The 14,526-nt window shown below is 38.5% G+C and overlaps 1 protein-coding gene across 18 annotated transcripts in view; it reads right to left on the minus strand.

Annotated features, from left to right (window-relative positions):
* PARD3 (par-3 family cell polarity regulator) overlaps positions 1–14,526 on the minus strand; it is a 452,827-nt gene that overhangs the window by 130,427 nt on the left and 307,874 nt on the right. For all 18 annotated transcript variants that reach the window (XM_063415024.1, XM_063415043.1, XM_063415034.1 and 15 more), the window contains one exon: positions 8,299–8,515. In XM_063415024.1, the coding sequence (XP_063271094.1) occupies positions 8,299–8,515 (217 nt within the window). The remainder of the gene's footprint in view (positions 1–8,298; positions 8,516–14,526) is intronic.

Genomic DNA, 14,526 nt, shown 5'->3' on the forward strand with positions numbered 1-14,526 from the left:
AACTACAAATGCCTGATGTTTTACTTGATGTACGTACTTTGGGATGAAAATGAAAAGTATCAGCGTTAATACAACATTGATTTTAGATATTTAATAAAAAACAGGTGGGATTTTCTGATGTAGCATGAAATGGTAGAAAGGAAGATTTCTGTCAACTGTTTCTTCCTCAGTTTCACAGAAAATAATCACCTTTTCTAGCTCAGTGGCTCACATAAGACACTATTACCACATCAGCCAATCAGCTCAGTATCTTAATAGTCGCCAGTCCAAGACAATTTCAAGATGCTTGGAAGCACAATGAAAAAAAAACCTCTTTATAGATAAGTTCTTCCTTAACACTTAGCATGTCATGAATGTCATGAGTCTCAAATTCAGGCTCAGTTGTGTTACTTCCTATGCTCCTGGGGTCCTGTGAGGGCAGCAATCCCTGAGGGTAACAGTATATCACAAAGGTCCTTTAAAATGTCAAATTTTTTCATGAAAATCTTATTGTGCATCCACATGTTCTTGATTCATGAGAAAGGTAAGTACATGCTGATCAATTCACATTTTTTGTACCAGCAATTATTCAGTGTCTCTTATTCCTATCTTACCAAGGACAAATACTTTTCACCAGGTTAAGCAGAGGAACACATTGCTGACAGAGGCTGCCAACTCTCCATCCTTGGAGATATTTGAAACCAAACTGGGCGTGACACTCAACTGGTGAAAATTTGAAGCTGGGCTGCTGTGAGTAGGAGCTGAACCAAGCAGAAAACCTTTCTTGCCCAAATCACTAACAGTGCAGTATTTTGAATATCTCTTCAGTTCCTTCTAATTATTTTTCCCCCCCAGAAGTCATCAACAGATTCAAAGTGAGGGAAATATTACTTCTATACCCCATTGCCACTATGTTTTTAATATTTCCTTCTCTCTTAGTCTTTCCAACAAGTTTTGTTTCTCTTAGTTTTTCCTGAAGTAACAATTTAAAAGTCTAAATAAGGCCTCTGAAAGCCTTATACCTACTATTTTCCCGCTGCATTCAAGGAATGCAGGTGGAAAACAGGTGCTCACCAACTATTCCTGTGCCAGTGTATTCTATTCCAGAAATTATACACTGGTTTAATCCCATTTTGCCATTTTCACTGAAGGGTTGCATAATTATATCTTTAATGACTTCTTTGCACAATAGTAGGACATGTTAACATCTTAACAGGAGGCATCAGCCTGCCAACACACCACAAATACAGAGCAGTGCTCCTGTGAACTGAAATGCAGTACTAAGTTGGAGCTTTGCCTTTTAGAAAAGGATCAGCTGTCCTGCAGCTGTCAACTTAAGTAACTTAAGAAAATATGACTTAACCACCTCTGTCATCCCAGATACAAAAGTATATTAAGTTGCATTCATTTTCCTCTAAGTCAACATTCCTATTCCTGTTTTTAAAAAAGGATTTTCAAAGATTACTCTGTTTTAAAAACATAATCTACAGCATCCACAATATATACCAATATATAGGTGCTATTAAACCTCCAAAAAACCTTTCCAAGAGATAAGAAAACAAATGTCATTAATAAGAGCTTTTCACCTAACAAATACTTCACGTCTCAAGACAGTATTTATTTATGATGCTTTGTTATGGAGTAGTGCACTGCCTGTTTAGTCTTCAATTATCACATGAGCTGGAGGAAAAAAATCCTATTTCTATATGAGCTTAAACTGAAATTGACTTTAAATCTCTGAACTGTCAACAAATTCTTCCCTGAAAAGGCTGGCTTTGCAGAGATTATAAAGGAGGTGTCATCCCTGACACTTGCGTTCTATATTCATCCGGCAGGCCTGGAAGAGAAGTGTGCAGAACGCTGGGCAGGATGGTGGAGGGCTCAGCTGTCACCCTGCCTGCCTCCCTCGCTTGCTTTGCAGGCTAAGACAGTGCTGAAGGTGTCAAAGGTTCTCTATTTAAAGGCGCTGACAAGCAAAGGAAGAACACTGGGAGAATATGTTAGCAGCCACTATGAACTCGTCTCTAGTAACAAGTCATCCTGACACTTACTTCTGGATGTTAGAAACAAGAACCCTGATTCTATTGAAATTAAAGGGAAAAAAAACCAAAACAACCAAAGCCTCATACACTATACCACCACCAGATTTATAAGTTCAAGATTTACTCTGGGAAAATCCAGTGTTAAGAACACATACAGCAAAGCCCTGCTTTCTGTCAGAGTGACAAACCAGAAAGCCACATATGATTATGTTAATCTCCCACTTCAAATCTCCCTTGCACAATTGCATACCACTGCTTTCTGTGTTTCGTTTAAAAGTCATAGAGTTTACTAACCACTTAATGAAGCTGCATTCCTTAAATCCCTGACAGATTATGTGAACTTGTTTGGTTTAGAAACATAAATTTGCCATTCCACTGCCCCCTAGCCCAATGACATCTCAGTCAAAGGCTGGTGTGCTCGGGGCTGCAGGCAGTGAAACTCACCTCTCCCCAAAGCAGCTGCCCCCATCGAGCAGCAGGAAACAGCAAGGCAAGGAAATGCACAGAGAAAGGAGGGAGCACGGCTTGACTTTCCAAAAAAGAAAAGTTATTTCCAACAAAGCTTATTCCTTCCAGTTCCTTATTTAGCTTTAATTGGAAAGAAGGAAGTGAAGAATATGAAAATGCTTTGAAAGATCCTTGTAATATTCCTGGGTAATCGTGTGCATCAAAGATGACAATTTGCTGCATGGCTGATTTCATTTGAAAGGTTTTTCTGGTGCTGTGTGTCCCAGTGGCCAGCTGAAACTTTGAAAATGGATCAGGACAAAGTAGGCCAGAGGAGCACAGAAAAGGTGCATCAACAGCATCCAACTTGCAGACAGGATGAGGTCGGTGTTCCTCCCCTTAGGTTTGAAAGGATATCCTGCTTAGACCCTGCATCCAGGATTATAGTAGGCCATGCATTTTCCAGCTGGTGGCAGAAGGGGGGAAGCAGATGTGGACTTAATGTCAGTCGTGCCAGCTGGCTTGTAATAGCAGCAGGCAAAAACCAGAGCAAGACAGCCCCAGATTCCATTTACCTGACCAACGACCCAGCTCAGCGTTTCTGATGAAAGGATCGGCACGAGCACCACAAGCTGTCAGCAGCGTTCTCATATGAGCATTAGCAAACCCAGGCACAACTCAGCCTGCACACAATGAGCTTCCAAGTTTGAAATGATGCAGCTGATGGGTGGTTAAGCACTAACCTCCTCCTCTGTGTTCCAAGGCTCAAGATTTATGGTGTTTTGTTCCATGAGCACTAAAGAAAAAAAACCCCTCTAACTTTTAGAGCTCATTCCTATGTTTTCTATTAAGTCCATATATCAGTAAGTGTCATTCACCAATACAAAGTCCTATTAGTCATGCTTCCAAGGAAAATGTCATTATTGCTGCTTCTTAAGCTACTGGATGATAGAAATCAGACCACAGATTTTCTTTTATCAAGTTTGAGGTATTTGCCAGTCCTGCTGATTAGGATATAATTCAACAGTACTTTACACAACTCTGACACATTTTAGTTATTGTGCCTATTTAAAAGTCTGAAGATTGCTATTAAAGGAAAGAGAAAGAAGGTTACTACTAAATCAGTGGTGTAACCTTTGTGAGTTGCTTTTCATCTCCTCACAGACATTACAATGAGAAAACTTAAATGAAAACCAGAACAGGCAATACGATCAAGTCATGTAACAAGTAACAGTAATCCACGTAGGTTTTTCTCCCAAATGCCTTGTCAGTGGTCTCAGATAGCTAATGTGGTTGAAATGTGTAATTCAGAACTGCAAATAGTATGTTTATAAATCTGGACATGTCCAGTGCACCTTGGAAACAGCTGTATGGGGGGAAAGAATAGCCAGCAGTATATCTGATTTCAGCTAAACAAGGTTGCAAACTGAATTATCTATTTCCTCTCACAGAACTGGAAGATACAGCACTGCAAGGCTCCCAGTAATCATTTTAAATGTAATTAAATCTAATTAGGATTAGATTTTAATGCTAATCTGGGAATATTACATTTGCATTGGTTATTCAGTGCATTGATTTACCCACCTATATGGCACAACACTTAAAAGGGGAATTAAGGATCAGCTACCATACATTGTGACTTTACATCTCCATCAACATTACAGGCCAGATCTTAAAATATGCAACCTCCAATACAAAAAACACCTATGCATATGATTAATTTTGACCATACTCTCTGGCTCTGTGAAGCTCAATACACAGTGCTTATGTTTTCCATTGAAAAGTCATGTTTATGTGGGATTCAGGTATTAATTCCTACAGTAGAAAATTTATTTACTTCATATAACATACTTATCCACAGATGCTTCAAATTACATTACACCTATTCCATAAATAACCTCTAAAACTGATGCAGATATTTCTTGCTTAAATCCCAGGTTAAGGTACAAGTCATATTTCCCATCTTCTGTTCTCATCATCTGCTCCTCACACAAATCTAAACATACCATATGAATTTTCAAAGCCATTTTTCTCTAATCATATTAGAGAATATATATAGTCAATTGTTTCAGTAGATTTGGGGTTTTTATCAGGCAGTGAGTGACTGTTCCTTGATATTTTCAGCAAGACATGACTACCTAGCTTTCTTTCTCCTCATTATTCTCAATGCCTTGGAGGTTCATTTTCTCCTAGAGATGTTTTTCCTCAGATACATCTTTTCCTGAGACTGGCCACTTGCTGGACATATTTTACATCATCAGTCCAGTCACCCATCTGACAACTACATCCAAGCTTGTACACTGGGAAGAAGCATGAATTAAGTAAAGGGAACATAAGTGATCAGCAGCACCACAGCAGATGTGTCATTTCGTCATCATCATCCAGAACCTTCAAATATAACATCTCAAATCTTCCTCTCTCATATCCTATGGGGATCCACTTTCATAAAAATACTCTGTACATGACAGGGGCAAAAGGAAGGGGGGAAAGGCACCATATACCATTTTCCTCTCTCAGGAGAGACATGTCAAAGAATTGCACAACACAGAGACCCATTAAATTAATGTACGTCTACCAGCACTAATTACAGGCACACTCTTTGAAACTGTGAAGGCTCTTTCTTAATGCAGCACTACAATGACTTCTTCAACTACTGTCTGCTTTTGTCAGGTTAATTTTTATCAAGAAACAAAATCTCTACTTAAAAATAAACAAAATCAGACTCAAAATGAGTAAACATATTCCATATTGCATTTGGAGAAGCACAGAGATTTTTATAAACTCCTGATGTCAAAACATATATCCACTGAAGCCTTCCCAGCAGTGAAACAAAAAACGAGCAGAACTTCGAATCAGCTTCCTGGAACCTGTTTGCTCAGCTGGCAGTGGCCATCCAGGAGAAGCAGGAACTGCACAGCATTTCACAGGCCACAGGATTTAGGCACATGATCCTCTTGAAAGGCTAAGACAAGAATGATCCCACTACACTCAGATAAAACAAACAGATTCAGGTGAAAGCAAAGCACTGCAGCACCTGCCTCTCCTCCAACAGACCAATATTTCTGCTCAACACTTTTCTAAGCTAATTGCTGTCCCATTTTCATCTGTGAAGAGACTGCTCAGCCAAATGCCATAATTAACTGATCTGTTGTGTCCTGAAATGTCAGTTTGAAAAAACAAGTACACACATGCTCAGACAGATTTATGTCACAGTCAGAAGGGTGAACTTCCAGCCTGTCCACAGCCCAATGACAGCAAAGGTCCTCTGGAAATAACAGGAGCTGTGTGTGTCAGAGCCACACAGTTTTCAGTTTGCAGTTCTCTGCCAAGCTTATGTCAATCCTCTTTACTATGTTTGATACAAGCAGTAAAACAACGGAGATGTTTAGAGGATTTACTCATGATTTTAACTTCTTATCTGAATCATCCAGGGATTTCTTGGAAATGAGGACTAGATGCTGAAGGATAAAGGTAACCTAGGGTTCTCTAGTGGGAGTTTCCAGCTCACAGTAGAGTTTAATGAAGATTCCAGTAGCAAATCCCAAGATTTTAGTTGAACACAAGGATACTTATTTTTATACATCACACAGACTCTACTTCGTAAGATGCCAGTTTGCATATAGGCAATAAAAAGCCCTTTGGCTAAATACAGACATTGGAATAAAGTGTCAGTGAACAGAAATTTCATTCTGCAAGTGCTTTTGCCCATACAACCTGATGAAGAAAAATTATTTAAAGATTACAGCGCTGAAAAGGAAGAAAAAAGTGAAAAAAGAACGACAAAGAAATCACAATGTTGTACAGAACTAAAACATCCAATTATGCTTTGATCCTGGTTTGAATTTTAAATGTTACTGTCATTATTTTCTATCACACAACTTCTTCCAGTGATTACTTGATACCTATGATATATGCCAAATGTACGGAAAAACAAAGCATGTTATAGGTAGAAGTAGTAGGTTATTTTGCAGACATAACAAAGCCCATCTCTCAAACATTATTGAGAAGCCTGTCAAAAAAGCAAATCAAGCACCAAGTGGAAATGAGGCACAATGCTTAATTCTCTCAATCAGCATTTTCTTGCTTGCCAGGAACACCTCTCTTGTGCGGGCTGACAAGGTGCAAGCTAATTTACAGATCCAGGAGGAGTCAGCTATATCCAGATAGCAGTGCTCTCACATTAATTAAGAGGAGACTGAAAAGTAAAGTTCACTCAGAAATGGTAGTGAAGGAAAAAAAATCAAGAAAATGTTGACTGTTATGAAGAGCAAACAACAAAGCACTGGATCATCCTATCACTCAAATTAGTGTTGTTTCGAGATTAGAGATTTCAGAAGTGTTATATCAAGCACACAGAAAAGGTTACCTTGTCTGGACCACGGAGCTCCCCAAGCTTTCTAGACGCTGTAAACATTTTCTGAGTGAACTCACAAGACAACATTCAAGGTATCCAAGGTGCTACTGCTTAGAGCCTATAGAATTTATTATGCATATTGTTTCTCAATTTCACCTGCCATTAAAAATGACAGAGAGCAGGAAAGAACTGGTCAGCATTCCACATCTTCTGCCTTCCACACTCTCCCAGAGTGGGGTGCAATGCTCTGCTCCAAGCTTGAATTAAAGGAGGCAAATGCCCAGAAGATGAGGGCATCTCCATGGGTCTCGCAGGCTGAAGGACCCTCCTCCTACCTGACATGTGGGTCTGTCTCCTATAATTCTCCTTGTGTTCTATGGCTGTCTTCAGTGTCTTGTCTACACTGTCTAACAGCCTGGTATAATTTAGTGTTTTCTAAAGAAGATTTCAAAAATGTATTTTCAAATTAAATTGGTTTTTTTCCTAATTAACTACTTTTTCTACTTACTACTCTTGTAATATGATTCTCAGTAACAGAACAATTCTCAAGAACCTGTGCAGTTAAAACACACCTTAAACTAGTATTTTACAGGATAAAGAAAGTAATGTGATGAAAGTTAACTGAAGTTCCCCTTACATGCTTTCAGAGCAGAATCATTAACAAATATTTAAAATAATACCAGTACCTCACTTTAAAATTAAATAACAAAACAGAACCTGCCTTAATATTGCTTTTTCTTTGAAATACATTTATTTACAATAACTAGCTAAAAGGAGGACTGATTTTCTTGCTCTCTCACCACTTTCCACAAGTGATCAAAGATGTTTGTCATGTTACAACATTTACCCACAACAGCAGGATGTACCTCAGCAGTGTGCTCCTTTCAGATCACTTATGTCTGCTGGAGAGATGACTCCTTTAAAAAGAACTCAGTGTTTGGTAAATCAGGCCTTTCACTGACCCGTCCTCTGTGGGCTCTCAGAGCACACAACCTTAGATCCTCTCTTCCTTGAGAGGAGCACGCTATCTCAATCTCAAACTGATTCATCTCTTTCACATCATGCCCCCATGATACCAATAATCTTAACAGTAAAGCAAAGAAAAACATTCATTTAGTAACATAATAGGCTTTGGGTACAGTATTAAAGAAGAAAATTAAAACAAAGCCCCAAATATTTTGAATTGTTAAAAGTATATGTGCATGACTTAGACATGACCAAAGACTCTTTCAAAACCAAGAAGGCTGTGTCTTAAAATTACTTTCCTTGAGTCTGCCACCCATCCACTTCTCTTCTATGCTGAGCTGCTTCCTTTTATGACACCACCCATAGACTCAAAAACTGGGAGATCAGCCTGTATACACCGTGTATGGATTTGCATAGTAAAATCTAGTCTCAGCAAGAATTTACAATATAATGACTGGTTAGAAAAAGAAGCTTCTTTTCATAATTCACATTTGATTGCAAAGCACCTACCTGAACATGTCTCCTAAGCCTTTCAGCATTCCTTTCTTTGCTTTAATTTTATCCTTCTCTTTATCTCGATCTTTCTTCTTTTCCTTTCCAGTTTTTTTTCTGTCACCTTTATCTTGGCTTCCATTCATGTGTCTCTCTAATGAGTGAGATGGCTGGTCACTTGCTGTGGACACAGATTCTCTGCCAGATCTTGAGCTCTCCTCTGTGTCTTCCTCCACTGAAAGCACATATTAAGAAACATCAGTGACATAAGAACAAACAACAAGTGCAGACTTTTTGGTATTTTCCATAATGTATTTTGAAACAGGATATATGCAAAACCACTATAAACTCTTTTTTTTTAAATCAGTATCTGCTCACATGGTTTTCCAGGAGTGTTTATTAGAAGTATTAAACTCACAAAAGCAAGGAATTCACCTTTGCAGGCCATTCTGCAAAACACAATTTGCACTTCATGGATACTCTGGATAATGTATGGATTAATAAAGAGGATTACCAAAGTGATGTTAATTTGGCCCGTTTTGTTTCAGTATCTGAATCAGTTGAGGAGAGATTTAAAAATATGTGCAAGAAGTAACAACAGCAGTGCAGCATGTCTTGTCCATAAATTCTCAGAAATATTCTCATAAAAATATGAAAGTCATTAGGGAGTGTTAACCTTCAACACAAGCCATAATAGACTTTTTCTTCTTCTGCAAGTAAAATAACAGTTTTATTATGCTTCTTCATTTCCTGGAGCCATTTATAACACATCATGCACTATGATTGTTATTTTTGCTGTTATTCTTGGTTGAGATGGGGCGGCCAGGGAGGTTCAGGTGGGGAGATTTCATCCAGTGGAACAAATCCTTTAAGGGCAGATAACATGTTTCTTCTCTGTTTTTAATCCAAGACCAGGAGTGCCAAAGCACACCCAAGGCTAGATTTAACAGCCCACATGCATTTCAGAAAGTTTGAAAGAAAAACGACTAACAGGAAAAAATCCACTGAAAACTGCAGTTTAGCAAGAAAGAAACAAACACTTCAAGCTGCTGGGTCAGAATACTGCACTGCATGGCTCGTGAAGCTGTGACTTTCCATGAGCTCTAACATTTTATATCATCACATTTATGTAGGGTTCCAACCATCTCCCAGCTTTCCAAGAGACTGCACAAAGCAACAATTAGGATCACAGATGCATACTTAGTACTGCCTCCTGTAGTTCCAATGAACACAAAGGCTCCAAACAACTTTTGGCAGTAGAATTTGAAAAACACAATTTTGCTTTATATATACACAGTCTGTGGAGAAGAAAACAATTTTTGTACTCAATAAGATTTTGAAATGATCATGTCTTATAGAAGGAAAAACCCCTGGTTTTAAGTTTCCTCTACGTTTACTACTTCTTAATATTATTCTGCTAATATTGCTCAAGATCTCAGCAACTCTTCTACAGCCAACAGAAGAGTGTAATTCCTCCAACATTTCTCATATATAGACTGCTGCAGAATATAAACTTGCTTTTCTTAGTCATCATTCATCTTCACCTTACATGTAAATCATTGAACCTGAAAAGTCTACAAATCACTGACTGAAAGCCATTCAATATAATGTTTTCTTTCTCTCAGAAACTTGCTTGCAAAATATTCTTTATTCCTTAATATTACAATCCCTAGACATATCCAATAGACTTTGCACTTATTCAACAAATATCAAGTTTTCTGTAAATACTCTCCAGCCCCGGATGATCACATAGATATATTTCAAGAAAAATTCACCATGTCAGATACATCTCAAAATTAATAACTGGTTTTGAATCTTAACTAGTACTTTGAAGTACAATCCACCAGAGTTTTTGTGGCCAAGCCTTGGCATTTAATTCAGGACTGCTATGAGTAAAGCAGATGATATCCACTGCAGAAATAGTTTTAATATTCATGTTATTGTATTTTAGGAAACTAATAGGTCCTATATATGCCTCTGTACTAGCTGTTCTTGTAATTTTTTTGATCCCAGCATTTCTTAATCAGTGTCTGGAGTGATATTTAGTTATTATTAAAAGAATTGTGGAAAAACACTTTGGAATAGAAATGTTAATTTTTTACATGTTAATTTATAGCTACAATCTGTTCTAACTAGACATTTAAAAGACTGTACTTGCAAACGAATATAATTAGTAAAAAAAAAAATTTCTGACAAATTTTGAAGTCAACTGTTTACTTGGAACTTCACTGCTAGCATTTTAAAGATTCATCCATTTTAACCTATGTTGGTTCATACTCATATAACAATACATTAAATAAATCATAAATATGCATTGTTTACTGTGCTATGCTGAGTTGTGGAACAACTTGTCATAACACTGTGTCGTGGTTTAGGGAGGGCACTCCCCGGTTTAGTGCTCCTACTCAGACTCTCCAAAACATGTGCTCCCCCTCCCTTCCCTTTGCCCCTACAGCAGGATGGAGGGGACAAAAGGTAAAGTTGGAGGCACAAAAGGTAAAGATCATGGGTTGAGAAGAGAACAATTTACTGGAAACAACAATTAGATAAATAAACCAATGCCAACAGCAACGCTACGAATAAAAGAGCGTGCAAGGAAAGAATGACTGGCACGCAAATTCTCACCCCTGACAACAGCTGACTGTTCCCTCCACTACTCTACAGGACCTGGTAGAGACCCCTTCCCTCATCCCTGGAAAATGATGTGAGGTGGTCTGGAATAACCCTGGGTCCTGGCCATGTCCCCTCCTGGCTACTGCAAAAGTCAACCCTGTCCCGGCCAGAACCAGGACACAAAGCTTTCGCTTACTCCTTATTTTGCACGTTCCATGGAGAACATTGTCTCCTTTCTACATTTGTGCTGCAATTAATATTTGGCTATCATACACAGTTTGCTTGCAATTAACTCAGTAGCTTAGACCAAGGCCTGTGAACTGGGACGCCTGTTGTCCTGGAGAAAACACTGGTCTCTCTACTGAACTAAACAGATTTCCAGTTTTCTTAAAAGGACACAACATGAAGAAGCTTGTTTCACTTTCATGCAGTGGAGTCATCCTGCAATTAACATACACATAATTACTAGTGTTTAGAACAAATGCAAATGCTGCTCAATTAAAATTCAAACCCAGGCTACAAACGAAACTTCTAATTTTTGTTATGTTGCAGTAATGACATTAGGTTACTGCAAAATGCAGGATGTATTTGTTTTGGTGCTGTTATTTCCTTTTTTTCCTGCAACCTCCTACCTCCCCATTCAGGATGCTGAAGCCAAAAAATTAAATTGGAGTATACTTTAAACATCAATTAAACTAAACACTAGTGTCATTTCGTGAACCACACTGCAGTACGGAGAACTACACAAACAGGTATTATGAAGCTATTCTCCTAATTAGCCCATAAAATGGAAAAGATGCACATGAGGAATCAAAGCTACTTAACGTGAAACTATTTTGCCACTAAGCTTCTAGGCCTCTTATTGTGATATTTAATACAGCCCTAGATTCCAGCAATTAAGATTCAGCAAAAGATTAGAAAGCTTTGTTGATCTCTCCCAATCAAAATGTCTTGTTCTTCTTCATGCCATAAAGATAAACATTTTGCTTCTAGTCAGCTATTTCAAGTATTAAGGAAAAAAAAAAAAAAAGAAAGAAGAAGAAAAAAACAAATAAAAAAACCACAGGAAAAATTATCTGCAGAAGTTGAATACCCACACCTCTTTCCACAAATGATCCTTCTTTACAGCCATTAAAACTCACACACATGTTCTCAAATACTTAAAATGTTACCTCAGAACTAGTCAGTGCCATCTGATTTTAATCCTACATTCAGTAATTTAATAGCATATTGTTCCAAGGACTTTTTGAAGAGTCAGCCCCTTTGTCACATACGCTACCTGTACTTTTTATGGCTTTTGCATATGGAATGATGGCATGTTAGGAATTCCTCCATACAACACATTGCAGTGTTATTATTTGTTATTCCAAAGTAGGTCACTGTCTGATAGGCAAAGAAACACTTCTAGCACTGAAACCCATGGAGAAAGGCAAAAAAATTCAAGTAAGACAAATGGATCCAACCTCAAGGGCATCAGCAAATTGACCACCAGCATGTTTGCCTGGGTTTTATAATGCGAGAAAGTCACATTCTAATTTCAAACAATTATGGAATAATTAAATACAATTAAAAAGAAACTTAGGCAACGTCGTTATGGCAGCAGTGAGGCATTAATTACGTTAGAACCAGATTGTTAAACTCCTACATATTCGTATGTGCCCAAACTTTGTCCAGCTGAAGACACCATTTGGTAAACTCTCTGGAACCTAAATCCATATACAATTTACACAAAGTGGAGCAGACTGCAGTGCTTTGAGGTTTAATGCAGATACAGACATTTTCAGGAAGACAGGCAACATAGGGCTGGGACAGCTCTTAAGCTCCCACAGTCACCATGAGAAGCAAAAATCCTCAAGGACTGAATTCTATCCAATCAACTTATTTTATTTGCTTTGCTACTCATCTGCTTCTATGAATATGCCTCTTCAAATTTCTGGAATACTTCTTAGATGTTTCATTACCATATGTGGAAGCTATCAGAAGACAACAAAATGCATAGTTCTACACATATAGCTTGGTCACACTCAGCCCAGCCCTTCTTTATCATGTGGGATCTGACAAGCCTTGCTCTTGCTCTCTCATGACATCGATGGTTCTTGGTCCACCAGCATGAGACAACATCCAAAGAGAGATGAGGGCAAAGAGTAACCCCATGACACTTTGATTTCAGCCAGAAGGCTTTGTCTGGTTCCTGCTTGTGCTGGTTTTGGCTGGCATAGGGTTATTTTTCACAGTGGCTTGTATGGGGCTGTGTTTTGGATTTGTGCTGAACACAAGGTTGATAATACAGAAATGTTTTTGTTATTAAGCTGAGCAGAGCTTACACAGAGCCAAAGCCTTTCCTACTTTTTGTGCTGCCACAGTGGAGAGGAAGCTGAGGAGGTATAGGAGGTTGGGAGGAAACACAGCCAGGACAGACGACCCCAGCTGACCAAAGGGATATTCCAAACACATGGTGTTATGCTCAGTATATTAAGTTGTGGGTAGAAGGAGGAATTCAAGGACATTTCCAGTGATGGTGTTTGTCTTCCCAAGTAACAGTCACACGTGATGGGACCCAGCTCCCTGGGGATGGCTGAGCACCTGCCCACCCATGGGTGAATTAATTCTTTGTTTTGCTTTGCTTGTGTGTGTAGTTTTTGCTTTCCCTGTGAAGCTGACTATATCTCAACCCACAAGTTTTCCAGCTTTTACCCTTCCAATTCCCTCCCCAGTCCCACTGGTAGGCAGGCAGCTGCCTGGGGCTGCTGCAGGAGCTAAGCCACAACACTGCTGCTCCCATTTGAAGCAAAGGATGCAAAGGGCTCCTTGCTATAAATAAATACTGCCTTGCTACTCTCTATGCATTTCATCAACAAGCTCAGAACCCCTTACCAGAATCTCATAAACCTATACTCACCTTGAAAGTGCTTCACGACAACAGTTTTGCTATATTTTTGATCAACTGAAGTTAAACCATCTTTAACTTCTGGATAAACCTTGGGTATCTGAAGCTTCAAACTAGTATATTTCTATCAGCTCATACCAACAATGCCTTCTATAAAAACATGGTCTTATGTCCCAAAAGACCACAGGCATGCAGTTTGTAAGAACGAGCAGGATCATTACACATTTTCTCACACCTATTCTTCTACTGGTCAGAAATTGATGGAGAGCCAGCAGCACCATACCAGCATTTAGCCTCACTGCTGTGTGAAATGGTTAGGTGCTGGAAAAGCAAAGCATAATTAATTCCATCTGTAGCTACCTTTAAGAAAAGTGACTGGCAAAATGATCTCTCTTGAGGCCTCAGAACACTCTTAAAAAGAGGCAGATTAAAAATAAAAAAGCAAGGAGTTTTTTAAAAAATAGAAGAGTGGTTAGAGAAGTAACTTATAAAAGAATATTAGGGAATGATGCTTATGAAACAGAATTTCTGAAACTAAAAAAAAATTTAAAGACAGTGAAAAACTCCTTTTCAAGTCTGTGTTAAATTCAGGCTAAATACTTTCTACTTCAACCATCCCACCATCATCTTCATTCATAAACTTCTAACTAGCTGCAGGTTGATTAAAAAAATCTGCTGGCGTGTGACAAGTTGAAAGTAGTACAACATGAAGGTTAAAAATTCAATGATTTTAATACAACCCCTGA

Source organism: Prinia subflava, chromosome 1 (assembly GCF_021018805.1).
Source record: "Prinia subflava isolate CZ2003 ecotype Zambia chromosome 1, Cam_Psub_1.2, whole genome shotgun sequence".
Classification (NCBI taxonomy): domain Eukaryota; kingdom Metazoa; phylum Chordata; class Aves; order Passeriformes; family Cisticolidae; genus Prinia; species Prinia subflava.